A 19,055-nucleotide genomic window follows, 5' to 3' on the forward strand; every position below is an offset into this window, starting at 1 on the left:
GAGGTGGAGGATCGAGTTATTCACCTTTAATTATGATATCTTGTATCAGCCAGGTAAACTCAATGACCCCTCCCCCAGACGCCTTATCCCGAGGAAAGTGTGCCAGCGTGCATCTTGACTGTCTCCAGACCCTGCACAATAATCTGTGCCATCCCAGAGTCACGAGGCTGTACCATTTTGTTAAGACTTGGAACCTCCCGTTCTCCATTGAGGACGTCCAGTCCACGACCAGACAATGCCAGATCTGCACTGAGTGTAAGCCACAGTTCTACTGGCTAGAAAAGCCACACCTCATTAAGGCCACACGCTCCTTTGAATAACTCAGTGTCGATTTCAAGGGCCCCCTCCCAACCTCAGATAGGAACACCTACTTCTTGACGAATTCTCCAGGTTCCCCTTTGCTTTCTCTTGCCTGGATATGACCTCAGTGACAGTTATTAGGACGCTGCACAGCATCTTCACCCTGTTCGGGTACCCCAACTATATTCATAGTGACCAGGGGACCTCGTTCATGAGTGAGGAGCTGTGACAGTACTTCCTGGCCAGAGGCATAGCCACCATCAGGACCACCAGCTATAACCTAGGAGATCAGCGAATGGTTCATCCATCCCTCCCTGGCTGGCAACCCCAGAGCTGGTTCTGCTTTGGAAGCACGTCAGGGGCCATAAGACAGACCCACTGTTTGAAGCGGTGCACCTCATACATATCAACACCCAATACTCATTTGTGAGGTACCCAGATGGCCACGAGGACACTGTGCTGATATGAGACTTGGCGAGGGCCAGAGACCCCGAAACTCCCTTGCCAGCCACCGACCACACCGCAGATGTGATCGTGCTACACCAGAGCACAACCCTGGAGTCCAAGCCACCTGCCTCACCGCTGGACGTCCAGAAATCAACCCCCCATGAGGCAGCGGACCCCCTCCCCCGCATCACCCTGTGAGTCCCCTGTCAGCACACCGACACTGACGGTTTCTGCTGCAGACTCTCCCCTGATGGCCCCCTCTCCGGAGGAGCGCCGCATGGACACGCCGGCCCCTCGGCGGTCTGGGAGAAGGAGGAGGTCACCCGTGCGACTAAACCTCTAGTCAGAGGGAGCGTCCGTTTTCCGTCAACCTTTATTGTTATTGTTGTTTGCTACCCCTGGTTCTCTGTGTGTTCCCAGTGGGTTCTATTTTAAAAAGAGGGGGTGAATGTGGTGATAAGGTTGCGTGCACTGGCTGGCCTACCCTCTTGATGACATCCTGTCCTCGACTCCTCCCTGGTCTCCCCCATGTGACCCAAGCCAATAAAGGTCAAGCCCTCTCTCCCTCTCCTCATTTTCCCTAGCCTGAACCTGGGCTAGCAGTCTCTTGCATAATAAAACCTATCGTTCCCCTCAGTGTCTGTAATTATTGGGGCAACTGGTAGCACCCAACACTGTAGAAATATGATGTGAAAATGATCTACATGGCAGGAAAATACATGTTTGCAGCTGATGCACTATCTCGAACAGTTGACAAGAAAGAAAAGAGTGATCAAGAGGTTAATGCAAAGATACAGGCCTATGTTGACATGATTATCACTTCACCTCCAGTATCCTGGCATAGAACAGAACAAATCAGGAAAGCAACAGAGACAGATGAAAGAGCTCAAAGATACAATACAGAAAGGACGGCTGGTAGCTAAGAGTGACTCCCCAATGGGTATTTGGGATCACTGGGCATGATTACTGTCAGTTGTGAAAGATATGATCTTCAAAGTGAACAAGTTTATGATTCCAGTGTTGCTACCCAAGGAAATACTCCAGAAAATACACGAAGGACATCTTGCTGAAGAAAAACACAAACGTAGAGTTATGTATTGGCCAAGATGGAACCAACACTTAAGCCTGCTTCATGCAAAATATGCCTTGCCTATAGTCCAAAGCAGCAAGCAGTACACCAGTGGAAACTTATAGCAGACCAAAAAGACTATTAAACCACCTCAGAAATGGACTGAAAACTACTGACTGGAAAGAGACTGGCCACGTTATTCACATAAAGAGAATGTAGATACTTCTGTTATATAGAGAGTGTTGTGTTTGTGTTTCTGTTCTTTTTTAATAAAGGGGAAGTATGTGCTATTATGTTGTAAATAAGAACTACATTTCCCAGCATGCAATGTACACAGTTTGGTGTGGTATATGATGGAAGTCACAGGTGTTGTTTCTGGAAGTCGGTTGAAGCAGGTCAAGAAAAATAAAGTTTATTTAAGTGTTAAACACACATAAAGTCATTCTTCTTGAAAGAACAAGCATGACATCAAGATAGCTCTAGCCGTAGCAAAAAAATGTATTATGTCAACCTGGAAATCGGAAGATAATTTGAAAATACAACAATGGTATATAGAAATGAATAAATGTATTCCATTAGAAAAAATAACATATAGTTTAAGAAATAATATTGAAATATTCGAACAAATATGGGAGCCTTATATTAAATACAATAGCGAAAACCTACCGGGGACAATCATTACCTAAGTTGATGGAAGGAGAAGGAAATGAAAAGAATGGACTCAGTAGAATTTCTGGTGTATTTTTGTTGAGTGACAACATTGTCTGACTGGTTAAATGTATCCTAGATTGTATACCTTAAATGGACGGGAGGGGGGTGGGGGGAGAAAATGGCACTGTATATGTGTGAAAAGGAAAAAGTGTGTACCATGGTTAATGTGATTTATGGTGTGAAAAATAAAAAAATAAATAAATAAAAAGAATGCAGTCCACTATGAAAAATACACCAAGACACAAGATTTGGAAGGAGACAACAAGTTCTGCAAATGCACTACAGGAGATGAAAGAATCATTTTCAAATGTAAATATATTACAGTTAAGAAGTAACGTTTGCAATTTTATCGTTAAACTGGCAATTTAAGCATGTTTTCTCAAAAAAAAACTAGCAGGGAAATAGCATTGTAAATATATTGGTGGTACAGTTTTGATATCAGTAATGTGTAATATTCTTACCTCAGGCCCCTTTTGTGATGAATTGCATCAGTAAATTCAATCTAATTACACTGCTTACAATCACATTAAAGAAACAGAAAAACGTTCCAGATCCTTCTATTCAAGGACAAGGAGAAAAAATATAATGTTTGTAATATTTTAACAAACATGTAAAATTGAAAAAGGAAAATACTGCAAATGATGGAAATATTTAGCAAGTCGGATGAAATTTTTATGGAGAGACAGAGTTAAGATTCAAGTTGATGAATTAATCAGACTTGGAACAGTTAGAGATAAACATATTTAAAGATGCAGAATGAGAAGATAGGGAGAATAGGCATATCCATGATAAAGTTGCTTCCAGGAACGATAAAATGACAAAATTACTGAACCCTGTTGAGATGAGAAGCTAGCAATTGCCAAATGAAAAATTACAATTGAGCTTCCTGAGAATAGCAGGGAAGGACAAAGACAGAGAGCTCAGAGGGACCAGGGTAGGCAGTTAAACAGTCAAGTAGCTGGAGAGTGGGTTTAATCTTGTAGACTAAGTGGGAGGTGTTCAGGACAGAGGTCACCCATGAGAACCATTGAATATGACAGCACAGAATACAGACCCTTCAGCCATTCTAGTCTGTACCGAAATATTATTCTGCCTAGTCCCACTGACTACATTCATTCCATATCCCTCCATAACACTCCCATCCACGTAGCTGTGAAAAATTTTCTTAAATGTTAAGCTGGCAGCTTGTTCCATAATCCTATCACTCTCTGTGTGAAAAAAAATTCCCTTAATGATCCATCTAAACTTCTCCTCTTTCACCCTTAACCCATGTCCTCTGGTTTGTATCTCCGCTAACCTCAGTGGAAAAAGCCGACTTGCATTTACTCTATCTATACCCATCATAATTTGTATACCTCTGTCAAATTTTCTCTCATTTTCTATGCTCTAGTGAATAAAGTCCTCACCTTAACATTTCCCTGTAACCGGCAGCATCCTAGTAAATCTTCTCTACACTCTTTCAATTTTCTTGATATCTTTCTGTAGTAAAATATTCATCAAGGTCTTACACAGTTTTTCCATTACATTCCAACTCCTATACTCAATACTTTGTTTTATTTCAAGATTTCTTTATTTTATGTAGTAGTACAGTACATGTAATATTACACAAAATTGACTTCTATTTGCCATCAACAAAGAATTGCCATTAGTGTTGTCTGGCACCCTTACAGTAAGAAAGAAAGAGAAGCAAAAGAGAGGTCCTTCCGTCACTGAGAGTCCATGGAATTGCCTCTGCACAGATTCCCATTCAATCCATTGGCAACCCAAGCTCCAGATCGAAACCTCCGACATAATCAGGAAGTCTTCAGCGTTTGAATCCTTCGGGATCCCTTCTTGCCCTCAACACACCTTACACCTTACACTTATCTGCATTAAATTCCATCTGCCACTTTGCATCCTGTTTTTCCAGCTGGTCCAGATCCCTCTGCAGGCTTTGAAAGTCTTCCTTGGTGTCCACGATGTCTCCAAACTTTGTGTCACCTGTTTTTATTTCTTTTTTCTTTTTTTAAAATCACTGGACCTAGCACTGATCCTTGAGGCATACCATCAGACACAGGCCTCCAGTCAGACAGGCAATCATCCACTACCTTTCTCTGGCTTCTTCCATAAAGTCAATGTTGGATTCAGTTTACTACCTCACCAAACCTTTCTGATTAACTGCCCATGTGGGAACGTTTCAAAGGACTAGTCCATGTAGACAACATAGATAGCCTTTCCTTCATCAACTGTCCAGATAACCTCCTCAAAAAACTCTAAGGTTTGGTGAACATGACCTACCACACACATGTTGACTATCTCTAATCAGGCCTTCATAATCCAAATACTTGTATAACCAATCTCTTCCAATAAATTATCTACCACTGATATCAGGCTCACTGGCCTATAATTTCCTGGATTATTTTTGGAGCTTCTTTTTAAACAAAAGAGCAGTACGAGCTACCCTCCATTTCTCCGGCACCCTGCCTGCGGCTCAGGACATTTTAAATATATCTGCCATCGCCCTGCAATTTCTGCACTAACCTCCTTCAAGGTCTGAGAGAATTCCTTGTAAGGCCCTGAGGATTTAGCCACCTTTATTCACTTTAAGACACAAGCACTTCCTCCTACTTAATCTGCATAGGCTCCATGGCTTTTCTGTTTATTTGCCTCACTTCCCTAGTCTCTGTGCCAGTTTCTTGAATAAATACAAATGCAAGGAAACTATCTCTTCTGACTCCATATACAGCTGACAATTCTGATCTTCAAGAAGACCAATTTTGTCCCTGACTATCCTTTTGTTGTTAATACACCTGTAGAAAACCTTAGGATTTCCTTACCTTGTATGGGAAAGCAACCTCACTTTTTTTAGCCTTCCTGATTTCCCTCTTGTTTTTCCTGCATTTTAAACTTCTTAAGTACCTTATTTACTCCTTGTTACCTATACTTACCAGACACCTCTCTCTTTTTCTTAATCATATCCCCAAAATCCCTCGAAAACTAAGGTTATTTATGTCTATTAACTTTGCCTTTAATCTTTATAGGAACATTTAAACTCTGTACTCTCAGAATTTCACCAATGAAGGCCTTCCATTTACCAAGAACATCCTTGCCAGAAAACAACCAAACCCAATTCACACCTTCTAGATCCTTTCTTATTTCATCAAAATTGGCCTTTCTCCAACTTAGAATATCAATTCAAGGATTTTACCTATTCTTATCCATGATTTCTTGAAACAAATAGCAATATAATTACTGGATCCAACGTGTTCCCCCACACATACTAAGTCACCTGAACTGTCTCTTCCTTGATAGGAGATCCAGTATTGAATTCTCAGCAGTTGGTACCTCTATATATCAATTTAGAAAACTTTTCTGAACTCATTTGACAAACTCCAAGCCAAACAACAGCCCTTTTACAGTATGAGGGTCCCAGTCAATATGTGGAAAATTAAAATCACCTAACTATCATAACTTTCTGTTTCCTGAAACGGCCTGCTATTTCCCTGCAGATTTGCTCATCCAATTCTTGCTGACTATTGGGTAGTCTACAACACAACTCCATTAATGTGGTCATACCTTTCCCATTCCTCAGCTCCACCCATGTAACCTCAGTAGATGAGCCCTCTTGTCTTACCTATCTGAGCACAGATCTGCTTTTTCCCTGATGAGCAATGCTACTCCTTCTCCTTTCATTCTATCCGCTCTATCGCATCTGAAACAATGGAACCTCAGAACAATGAGCTGCCAGTCTTTCCCCTCTTCTATCCCTCTGTTCTCATATTCACTTGATCCATCTCAAGCAACACTCCCCCCTTTATCAATCTCTTCATCGCCATCTTGGGAGATAACTCTCAACAGATCTATTCTACAAACTCACCAACTCATCCATCTACCTCAACTGTACTCTTCACATCCTGTCCCCTGTAGGGATTCCATTGCTATCTCCCAATTCCTTCATCGCATCTGCTCCCAGGATGAAGTTTTCCATGCCAGATCATCTGAGATGTCCTTCTTCTTCAAAGACCATGGCTTCCTCTCTACTACTATCAACTTGGCCCTCACCCACATATCCTCCATTATCCACACATCTGCCTTGGCCCCCTCTGCCCCATCATGCAACAAGGACAGGATTCACATACCATCCCACATGCCTTTTCATCCAACATATCATCCTCTTCTATTTCTGCTACCTACTACGTGATCTCACCATCAGACAAATCTCCACCATCTCCTCCCCTCTTCACCTTCTGCAGGGTCCATTCCCTCCGTGACTCCTTCGACAACTCTTTCCTTCCCACTAATCGTCCCCTTGGCACCTACTCCTGTGGCTGCATGAAGTGCTACACTGGCACCCAGACCTCCTTCCTCACCACCATTTGGGGTCCCAAACAGCCCCTCTAAGTGAAGCAACACTTCCCTTGTGAATCTGCAGGGGTCATCTACTGAATCTGGTGCTCCCTTTGTGCACTCTTCATCGGAGAGACTGGATGCAGACTGGAAGATCACTTCATTGAGCACCTTGACTCTGTCCTCCACAATAGCAGGGATCTCCCAGTGGCCACTCATTTCAATGTCCTGCCCCATTCCCTTGCCAATATGTCAATCCGTGGTATCATGTACTGCCAGACTGAGACCACTCACAAATTAGAGGAACATCACCTCATATTCCATCTGGGCACCCTCCAACTGGATGGCATTAACATCAACTTCTCTGGTTTCCATTAGCCTCCCCCCTCACCTCTCTTTATCCCTATTTCTCCTTCCCTCCAGCTCTACTTTCACAGGGCCAGCCCCTCCCCCAATTTTCACCTTTACTCCTGTCCTCCTTTCTTTGGCCATTTGTCTGTGCTCCTCCCCAGCCTTTTAATTCAAGTGCCTGCCTCCTTTTCACTCATAGCTTGATGAAGTTCTCAGGTCCAAATTGTTGTTTATATATCTTTACCTCCTATGGACGCTGTGAGACCTGCTGAGTTCCTCCAGCATTTCTGTATTTTTACTACAATTGCAGCATCTGCAGACTTTTGTGTTTCACTGCCCCTCCTTCAGCCAAGTTTCACTAATAGCCACAGTCATATTCCATATGGCAATCCATGCTCTAAGCTTGTCTGCCTTTCCTACAATATTCCTTGCATTGAAATAGAAGCATCTAAGAACATTATTTCTACCAAACACCATCTTTTGATTTCTATCTTACCATCATCTTTTTCTTCCCCCACTCCACTATCTGGTCTGACACTTTGGTTCCCATTCCCCTGCAAATCACCTAAACCAGCACTAGCATATCTTTCCACAAGGATAATGGCCCCTCTCCAGTTCAGATGCAAACCATCCTGCTGGTACAGGTTCTTCCTTCCATGGGAGAACCCACTGATCCAGAAATATGAAGCCCTCCCTCTTGTACCATCTCTTTGGCTACACGCTAATTTGTATTATATTCCTAACTTCACTAACACATGGCATGGGCAGCAATCCTGAGATCACAACTCTGGAGGTTCTGTCCCTCAACTTCTCACCTAACTCCCTGAACCCTCTTTGCAGGACCTCATCACCTTTCCTACCCACATCATTTATCCCCATGTGGACTACAACATCTAGCTGCTCACCCTCCCTCTCAAAAATGCCATTAACTCAATCTAAGGTATCCCAAACCCTGGAATCTCGGAGGCAACATACCATCTGGGATTTTCAATCTTTTCCACGGAATCTCTTACCTGTTCCACTCACAGTTGAATCTCCTATTACTATAGCTCTTGATAAGTCCTTTTTGTTTCTCAACAGAGTTGTCCTTACCTTACCTCAACTCTTGTACCACCACCTCAGCCTCCCGAGCCAAAGCCTCTCAAGCCAAAGCCTCAAAATCCCACTTCCTCTTAAGCTCCCCTTTCCTTTATTGGCTACAGCTAATTTGCCAATGGAGAAATTTAAACAAGCACCTACCTTTCCTGGTGCTCTTTAAATGCTCCTCATTCCAATGCCCACTCTCACAGTCTCTGACAAGAAACAAACAAGCACCTACCTTTCCCTGGTGCTTTATAAATGCTCCTCTTCTCATTCCAAGTCCCTCTCTCACAGCTCTCGACAAGAAACAAACAAGCATAATTCTGCATTTAACTTTCCCAGTGTGGAGGAGACAGCCCAATGGGCAGCAAACATGGACGGTATGATAAAATGAATGTATGAGTTAACTAATGATTAAAATGGTAAATTCAGAAAGTGCCATCCCAAGAATTTATTCCAATCTAGAGAAAGCCTTAATGAAATCATATGTACTCAACATCTGTGAACATATCACCAAACCCTATGTGTCAATAAATGCACAACTATTTCATACATCCAATAAGAATCTCGAGCAATTGATATTCGGACTGAAAATTTAAATTATCACACATTTTCGATTACAATGATACATGATCACACATAGTGTACCTGACATAAACTTTCAGCTGTTCAACCAAGGCAAGTGGTATCATTGACACACAGTTATTTTTCCATCTCACTTGCAGGAGAAGATTTTTTTTTCATCCAGAGGATGGTTGAGATCTGGAAGGGCCTATCTGAAGGGATAGTGGAAATCAGGTACTCTCACTACATGAGCATGGGTAAAAGGGTGATAACTGCTGAAAATAGTGTAGATGGGTACTCGATAACTTGCACAGACATGGTGGACTGATGGGCCGTATGGTGTGACTCAATTACTCCAACTACTGTCAGCAGATTGGGAGTATATAGGGGTGATAGGCATTATGTTGTCTGCTGACATAACTCACACATCTAAACTTGCTTCATTCATCCCACTTCCTTATCATTATGAGATAATATGATTTAAAATAGCCTCTCTTACTTGTTCCCTTCCCACCCCACAGTGGATTACTACATTTGCCGTGGTGCTCCCATCATTCATTGTGTACTTTAGTAATTGTCCGAGATTTTAAATGAAATGCAAGAATTGAAACAAAAACTCTCCATGGTCCATTCTCCAAGATATTCTGAGCTGTGCACTGGAGGCTATCAGGGACAAATTCAAAAATTGCTATCTATTCAATGAGGCCAGAACTGAAGACTAATAATAAAACACAAAAATCTGCAGTTTTAAATTCAATTCCATCGACCTGAATTTGATCTCCATTAGAATATTATGTAGGGGAATAATTTTGGGCCTGGCTACATTCCTTTCAGCATCTACTAAATAGTTACATGAAGAATGACAGTAGACAAGGTAAGGTAAAAATGTAGTCAGCAATTAAAATAAATTTCATTGTGTTTAACAGACAGTACTGTGGAAGTCCTCAAGGATTTGACACATCAATCAACAAAAAATAAAAATTGCTTTATTTATCTATTGTATTAAACTAGTGAAAACAGCATCATACAATACAGTTGTATTAATAAGGTTAAATCCAAGTATATGAACAACTTTAAAATGCTTTAATAAATTTGACAGATATTCAGAATTTTTTTAAAAATAAATGTGTTTTCATGTAATCCCTAAATTGAGGAACAGGAGGCAAAGTTCTAATCAATTCTGCAAGACTTAATGATGCGATTTGGGGTTCAACAACTTATCCTTTGCTGTCTTCTTATTTTAACTTTATTTCCCCCAAATTTTCTTATTCAGGTGAGTCATGTTCAGTCTTAAATAGTTGAATCTATTACAGGACAACTGAAGTAAAGCACAAAAGTCTGCAGACACTGTGATTGAAGTAAAAATGCAATGCTGGAGAAACTCAGCATGTACCTACATTTTACTCATACCATGATGAAGGGTTCAAACCCAAAACATTGGTTGTGTATCTTTATCTTTGCTATGTAAAGTACACCGATTGACCAGTTGAGTTTCTCCAGCATTGTGTTTTTATTAATACAGATGAACATTTCTTCAAAGATTCAAAGCAATCATAGCAAATATCACCATCAATCAAAGAGAGAACTATAAAAAACATAAGAAAAATTGTAAATATCTTGCCATATAAATTGCCTCTATATTCACCCATGCCATTTGAAATTGCTCAAATAGTTTAATTTCAGATTTGATTGCATATGCTATTGATTATTTTTTATCAATTTTACTTTCCTAATCATACCTACCATTTTGTTGAAAGTACAAAGAATGACATATGTTGGGAATTTGAACAAACAAGAAGCTGGAGGTACTAGTGGGTCAAACTGACAAGAGAAATTGTCAGTCAATATTTGCAGTCACATCTCAATAAAGTGTTCTGACCCAAAACATTGATTGTCCATTTCTCTCCAAGATGCCACCTACATGCAGAGTCCCCCAACTTTTCATTGGTATCATTTTGTGTACTCTCAGAGAAGTTGACAAAGATATTGAAAGGGAAAACATTTTGTTACATCTCCAGGGCTAACAGCAAATTCTACAGATAGTACATGAAAGTTGATGTTGACCATAAAATTACTTTTGCTTAATTGGCATCTTACTTTTATCTGGAATTGTAGTCACCTCCAGGGGCTTTTTATTCTTCAACTCTAGTGTGAGTTCCTTAATTTTATCCAAAGCTTCCTGTAAGCTGGCATCTAGAGAACTTGCCCGTTCCTCTGCGTACAAGGCACGCTGTTCTGCATCGCTGCCAAAGATTATGATGAAGAAATCATTGTCAAAAATTAACTAAAAGCACAATATAGTCATGGGTTACTGAAATATGTGATATCCTGATCTCATCAATCAGGAGATCTCCCCTCCAAAGCCTCCAACCTTATACTATCCCAACCTCAAGGTCCACAAACAGGACTGTCCTGGGAGGCCCATTATTTCCACCTTCACTTGCCCCACCAATGTATCTGCTCTTACTTTGACTTCATCTTATCTCCCCTTTTCCAGTTCCTTCCCACCTGCATCCAAGATACATCCCACGCCCTCCACCATTTTGACAAATTCCAATTCCCTGGCCCTCACAGTCTCAATTTCACCATACATGTCCAGTCTCCATCCCCATCAGCAAGAAAACAAAGTCCTCTAGAACAATGTTCCAACCAGTTTCCCTCTACCAACACTCTCATCCGTCTGGCAGAATTCTGACTCACCCTTAATAACTTCTCTTTTGTCATCTCTCATTTCCTTCAAGTCTAAGGTGGAGTCATGGGCTACATAACATGGATCCCAGATATGCCTGATTTTTTATTGGCTATGTGGAATAATCCTTGTTTCAGAACAATACTGTCACCAACTCCAATTCTCCCTCCATTACATTGATGACTGCAATAGACTGCTGGCTGCACCCATGCAGAACTTGCTAATTTTATAAATTGCTGCTAACATCCACCCCATTCACAAATTTCTTGCACTTCTCTCATCTTTCAAGCATTCTCCGACTCCATCCCAGCAGTCGTTATCAACCAACATTTACTACAAACCCACTGACTCCCAGAGTTTCCTTGACAACACCTCCTCTCACCCTTTCCTCAAATGTAGTTCTTTTACAGAGAACATTCTCCACTGTGGTCATCTCCTTCATTTCTTGGAGTTATGCCCTCATCATCATCCCCCTCGCCCCGCCAACAGAACAGTGATAGGGTTGCTTGTGGCCTCACCTTTCACCCCACCAGCCTCTATGTTCAGCCTCTTTCCCCCTTTGTATGGTAGCTGACAATCAAGCACCTCTGTAGTCATCCTTCACCCTTTCCTGGTTCACCAATCCCCCACTACCCTCTGCTCAATTCCTCCCACCTGTCCACAATATACCTGCTATCTCCCCACTTCATTCTCAGTCTCGAAGAGGTGTTCTGGCCTCTGTAGGCAAATGTTTCCCATTCTTTTCTCCCAGTGATGATGCTCAACCTTTTGAGTTCCTCCAGCAGATTGTATACCATATATCCTCTCAGTTGCTTGATTTACTTTAACGTTGGCCTTCAGAAATGAGAGTGCAAGCACACCTTAGTGGCAATGGACGTCAAAACCATCCAATCTCTTATCATTTAAGTTTGTTGTTCATGTAGATAACCTCACACTCTTGTATATTATCATTATTTGCTATGTTTTCACCTTGCCCATGCCTCCTTGTAGCCTCTTTACTCCCTTTTTCTGTATTCACAATCCCACCCAGCTTGGTATTATCAGCAAACATGATAACTTTTTGCCTCTGCCAAATATTTGATACAGATTTTGATAGGACTTGCCCAAGCACCAATCTCTATGCCCATCTGAGAGCTCCCTGTTTAATTCCACTCTTTGCTTTCTGTCTGATGATCAATTCTCAATCCATGTCAGAATATTCAAAGGTCTCTAGGAATAGAATTAAGAACAGACAGGATTACAAGAGACACGTGCTTAGCAAGCTCAATGATCTAGAAGTAAACAAGTCTCCGGGATCGGATGAGGTGCGCCCATGGGTTCTGAAGGAGGTGGTTTTGGAAATTGTAGAGGCATTGCAATTGATTTTCCAGAAATCAATAGACTCCGGCGTGGTTCCCAAGGATTGGAAGGTTGCAAATGTAGTTCCACTGTTTAAGAAAGGAGGGAGGCAAAAAAATGAAATTATAGGCCTATTAGTCTGTCTTTTGTAGTTGGAAAGATATTGTAATTGATCCTCAAGGATGAGGTTATGGAATAGTTTGAGGTGCAGGGCATGATTGGTCCAAGCCAGCGTGGTTTTATGAAGGGAAGATCCTGCCTGACCAACCTAATAAAATTTTTTGAGGAAATCTCAAGCAGGGTGGACAAGGGAGTGGCTATGGATGTTGGATTTTCAAAAGGCCTTCAATAAGGTGCCGCCTTAAAGGCTGCTGAATAAGATGGGACCACATGGAATTATTGGAAAAATATTAGATTGGGTAGAGCATTGGCTAATAGGCAGGAAGCAAAGGGTGGGAATAAAGGGATCCTATTCTGGTTGGTTACCTGCTACTTGTAGTGCTCCGCATGGGTCGGTGTTGGGGCCACTTCTTTTCACAATGTATATTGATGATTTAGATTGTGGATTAAGTGGTTTCATATCAAAATTTTGCAGATGACATGAAGATAGGTGGTAGAGTATGAAGTGTAGAATAAATCAAAAGCTGACAGAGAGAATGGGCGAAGAAATTGCAGATGAGATATAATGTTGAGAAATGAATGGTTGTACATTTTGGTAGAGGAAATAAACGGTTGGATTATTATTTGGATGGGGAGAAAATTCAAACCTCTGAAGTACAAAGGGACTTGGGGGTCCTCGTGCAGGATAACCTGAAAATTGACTGTTAGCTTGGATCGGTGGTTGAAAAAAAAGGCGAATGCTATCTTGGCATTGATTTCAAAGGAGATTGTATATAAGAATAAAGAGGTGTTGATGAGACTCTATGGCGCACTGGTGAGACCTCATTTGGAGTACTGTGTGCAGTTTTGGGCCCCATATCTTTAAAAGGATATAGCAAGGTTGGAGAGGGTACAGAGGAGGTTTACCAGAATTATTCCAGGAATGAGAAGGCTAACATATGAGGAAAGTTTAGCGGCTCTTGAACTCTATTCATTAGAATATAGAAGAATGAGAGGGGATCTCATAGAAACATTTTGAATAATGAATGGATTGAACAGAGTAAATGGAAATATGATGTTTCCCCTATTGGGTGATTCCAGGACAAGAGGGCACAGTCTTAGAATTAAAAAGTACCAACTTACAACAGAGATAAGGAGAAATTTTGTTAACTAGAGGGTAGTGGATTTGTGGAATTCGTTGCCATATGCAGCTGTGGAGGCAGGATCATTGAGGGAATTTAAAGAGAAAATTGATAGGTATCTAGTTAGGTTATCAAGGGATATGGGGACAAGGTGCAAGAACAGTTTAGCACAGGGCCTGTTTCTGTTCTTTTTTGTCATGATCTTGTGATCTCATGACCTGGGCTGTAATGGGCAGTTGTTGTAGTTGTTCTTGGTTGATAGTTGCTGTTTTTGCTGTCCATTTAATCATTTCTTTTTGTTCAGTTTCGGCTAGTGGTAAGCATGAGAAGGCATCCGCATGGCTGTTGAGTATTCCTGGTTTATGTTTTACCTCGTAGTTGTATGTGGCCAGTAGCATGGCCCATTTTTGAAATCTGGCTGCAGCTAATATTAGTATCCCTTTGCCCATCTGAGAGCTCCCTGTTTAATTCCAGAATCAAAGTTAGAGGTTTGTTATCAGTGATTAGGGTGAAAGTTCTTTCATGGAGATATTGGTGGAATCTTTTTATACCAAGAATTATTGCTAATCCTTCATTTTCCAGTTGTGCGTAATTGCGTTTGCTTGCAGTTAATGTCCGTGAAACATATGCCACTGGTTGCTCACCCTTCTCTGTGATTTGGGACAATACTGCTCCCAGTCCTACTGGTGAAGCATCAACGGCTAGAGTCACCTCTTTGTTCAGCTCGTAGTGGATCAGAACCTCATTTGTTTATGATAATATTTCTTTTAGTCGATCGACTGTGCTTTTAGTTTCAGTATTCCAGTACCATTTTTGATCTTCCTTGAGTAAGCAGTTTAGGGGGCTGCATAGTGTAGATACGTTAGGGATATGTTTCTGATAGTGATTTATAAGCCCTAGAAAGGATTGTAATTCCGACATGTTGGTTGGATATGGGGCTTTGCGAACGACTTCTGTGGTCGCCAGATACATTCGTACCCCCTCCTTGTCGATTGTAAATCCCAAGTATGTCACTGAGGGCAGCATGAAGACACACTTAACCTGTCATAATCATACATTGGCCTGTTGTAGTCTGCTTAGGACCTTCTCGAGGTTTTGTAAGTGTTCTCTGTCGTTTCGGCCCATAATGATGATATCATCAAGGTAACATCCCACTGGTATTTCATGTAGTAATTTGTCCATTGTAGCTTGAAAAATCACAGGAGATTCCATCTGGCATGTGTGTATAGGTAAACAGTCCCAGGTGGGTACTGATTGTCACATATTGTCTTGATTCTTTATCCAACTCTATTTGTTGGTATGCCTGTGACAAATCTAGTTTTGTGAACTTTTTCCCTACATTTAGTGCTTGGAATAGTTCTTCTGCTTTGGGCATGGGATATTCTGGTACTTTTAGTGCCTGATTGATGGTGACTTTGTAATCGCTGCAAATGCAAATCACACCATTTTCTTTCTGTACAGGTACAATGGGCGCTGCCCAATCATTGTATTCTATTGATTCTAATATGTCTTCATCCTTTAATCTATTTAACTCAGCTTCAATTTTTGCTTTCATTGTAAATGGCACTGTTCTTGGTTTGATGAACTTTTGTTCCACATTCTCTTTTAATTGCAGTTTGGCTTGAACCCCTTTGATCTTTCCCAACCCTTGTGGAAGATCATGATGTGGTCATTGAGGATCTGGTTGAGTTCTGCCTGGGTGTTGTCTTCATGGTTTACAGTCAGTATTGAACCAATCTCCAGCTTGTCTAGGGGAATGTGTTGTAGCCAGTTTCTTCCAGAAGGTGCTGGTCCCTGGGTATCTACAATGTAGAGAGATAGTGTTTTTGGTTGTTGTTGCTTGTATTGTACATTTTCCAAACACTTTTGAGTTTGTCTCCAGTAAAAGATCTCAGTGTAACTTCAGTTGTTTTCACCGTAAGATGTGGAAGCAGGCGTTGCTTTAAATGTAATGGCATTATAGACACTGCAGCTCCTGTGTCAAGTTCCATTTTCTGAGGTTGGTTGTTTATTTTCAGTTGAATATAAATTTCTGTGCTTATTTTGTTTATCTTTAGGATATATAGGACTGCAGCTGTTGTTTTGTCCTCTTCAGAGCTGTTGCTATGGTCGTAATCACACAAGATCACAGGATAAATGAACAGAAACAGGCCACTAGGCCCATCGGCTCTGTTCCATGACTATGCACTAAGCTAAACTAACCTCACTCCTAGTTCCAATTACCAGCCTTTTTCCCATATCTCTTAATACCCTTGTTAATGAGATACCTATTCATTTCCTGTTTAAATACTTCCAGTGATCTGGCCTCCATTGCTTTGTTCAGCAATGAGTTCCACAAATCCACAACCCTCTGACTATAGAAGTTCTTCCTCCTCTCTGTTTTAATTGGATAATTTCTGCTTTGCCTGGCAATCTGCCAACCCCATCACCAATCTGCCTCGAAGTGTTTGGTTCAGAAACTGCTTGAAATGACAATGCTTGGACAGTTTACACAAAGCTGCCAAGTATTCACTTATTGCCTCCCCTGGCATTTGTTTCCTTTCATAGAATTATTGCCTTTCTGCCATAACCGGTGGTCTGGGGCTTAAGTGGTTCCCCAATGTTGTGCATAACTCCATATATGTATTCATCCCTGGGTCCTCTGGGGACAGCAAAGTTTTAAGGAGATCGAATGTTTTGCTGCCCATTATACTGAGGAATACAGCATGTTTTTGGTTTATCGGGGCTTCATTAATATTATGGATTACGCAGTAAAGGCTAAACCATTCTACGTAATTACCCCAACTTTTATCTGCCTCGTTAAATTCTCCGAACTTTCTCTCCACCATCTTGGTGTGCTTTCACTTTGATCTTTTGGTGGGAACTTGTGGACCACATTAGGTAGTCACTTTTTACCTTTATTCTTTTGCTTCCTTCCCCTGGTTGGTGCACGGAGCACGCATAGGTTTCATTTCATTCCTCGTCACCACTGTTGTGTCTGCACTTACTCAATTAGGACTCGGAGATGTGGTATTTTCTCATTCTTTAATACTATAAGACTAACATGGCTACTGTTAGTATATGGAGGAGTGACATCATGATGTGGCTGTCATGATGTACAGCAGGGCAGGCTTAAACACAACAGTACGAATATTGAATTTTCAAATGGCAGGTATCGTGTGCCCTCTCTCTTTGATATAGCCACTTCAGTTCATCCATACCTCCATTTTTGCTCCTTTGCCATATACACCCAACCCAGCTCCCAAAAATTCTCGTACCCCTTCCCCTTATATTTCTATTTCCTCCATTTACATTTCAGCTACCAGTTCCACCTCACCCCTTGCCCCCAAACTTCAGTGCCATCTGGTCCAATTTGTTCTCCACCTCTCCCTGCACAGCTTCCATTATCATCCTCTTGACTTTATCAGATCCCAGCACCTTTGTCTCTACTTAACACCACTCTCTTGCTGTCTCGATTCACTTGCCTCTCTCTTGAACTTTGTCTAACAATTGCTCATCAACTGCTTCTACCTCCTCATGCATCCATCATTAACATTCCCTGATTCACCAATCCCCTATTTGCCCCTGTCAAAACTCTCCAACCCTCTCCTCATTATATTGACGATCTCCCCTGTGCATTATGAAATATTTTGGCCAAAAACTCAGCCATTATTGTCCTCCCACTGACTACTCACATTATCTGCTTCTGTAACACTCCCATTTCGACTATGGCCTCATAATTCCTTGTTGCCTTGCGGTTTACAGGTACAACAGCATCAAAATCACCCTGCAATTAAATATCTACATTAAGAATGAAGAAAAATGTTTCATTACATCAGGAGTAAAGCTATAAAAAACTTTAATTAATGGCAATTTTCTTGGAAGTGAAGCAAAGATATCTTATGGGATCCTTCTTTGTTCTAATTATCTGGAACACATCAATCTCCTTCATTTCATAGTTGCCCTTTGATAATTCTCTCATAATCTTAAGAGTTGTGAAAATCATTAATATACATTTTAATTAGTAATGCCTTGTAACTTATCAATAATAAATTTTCTCTTGCATTACAAGTGGAATGACACATTTCCAGATTCAGCAATTTCATTTCACAAGTTTGTCACATGTATGAAAACTGCTTCCGAAATTGCCTTCCCCAAATCCATTCTGCATTCCCATTCCTGAACAATCTACTTATGATTCATATCCTTTCTCAAAGCCTTGAAATCAATTTATTTCTTTGTATTCTTCTCACAGCATCAGTCTCCTCAGCAATGTCTGTGCTTTGACATGTATTTAAATAAAGCAAACATTATTCCAATCAGTCAATACTTCAGTTGTAAAATTTCTTCTGTATTACACATGGATTTACATCACATTTCTAAATATAGTGGTAAATTTATGACAGCAATATGCACTGCTTGTACTCTGAAGTGTGATCTTCTATTTTAAAATGTTTGATTGCACATGCCTGCAGTCAGTTTTTCAATGCATGTATTGATGGATCTGTAGTCATGCCAATATTAGAACAATTGAAACCTTTTTGATTACAAAAAGCCTTTCTGGCATGGATTTCATATGTGCACATTACAAGAATTGTTTCAGAGCATTACAGTGGCTAGTAATAGAGTGATTACAGACATAGTAATGTAGATCTGTTTCCATAACATTCTAGTGCACTGTTAATGATAATGCCGTGAGGGGATTAGTTGCAAATGATAGGTATTGCAACTCAATGGCGTTGGCTACTTCTAAGAGCAGGTGTGTAATAATTTTAAATTATTAATTGGCATGGAACCAATAACCTCCACGAGTTGATCTTTGGAAATAATACTGTCTTCACAGCACCAATAATAGCAACGTTATACGGCATTTTGTTATTATTACTCTCCATGTTGGATACGCCCATTCCTTTGTGTCTGGAGATAATCAACAACTGAAAAACAATGAGGGGAAAGCACT

At 40.9% G+C, this 19,055-nt stretch overlaps 1 protein-coding gene across 4 annotated transcripts in view; it reads right to left on the reverse strand.

Moving 5' to 3' along the window:
* The window catches only part of axdnd1 (axonemal dynein light chain domain containing 1), a 215,522-nt gene that overhangs the window by 10,913 nt on the left and 185,554 nt on the right, over window positions 1-19,055 (reverse strand). For 3 of the 4 annotated variants that reach the window (XR_011357692.1, XM_069938137.1, XM_069938136.1), the window contains exons 26-27: window positions 17,791-17,882; window positions 10,946-11,091 (exon numbers count right to left, since the gene is read on the reverse strand). Coding sequence is in view for 3 of the 4 variants with exons in the window: in XM_069938137.1 (XP_069794238.1) it covers window positions 10,946-11,091; window positions 17,791-17,882 (238 nt within the window). In the remaining variant the exon portion in view is untranslated. Of the gene's footprint in view, window positions 1-8,971; window positions 9,061-10,945; window positions 11,092-17,790; window positions 17,883-19,055 lie in introns of those variants that run through there. The other variant, XM_069938138.1, reaches the window with a different exon arrangement.

This window comes from Narcine bancroftii, chromosome 5, assembly GCF_036971445.1.
Source record: "Narcine bancroftii isolate sNarBan1 chromosome 5, sNarBan1.hap1, whole genome shotgun sequence".
Lineage (NCBI taxonomy): Eukaryota > Metazoa > Chordata > Chondrichthyes > Torpediniformes > Narcinidae > Narcine > Narcine bancroftii.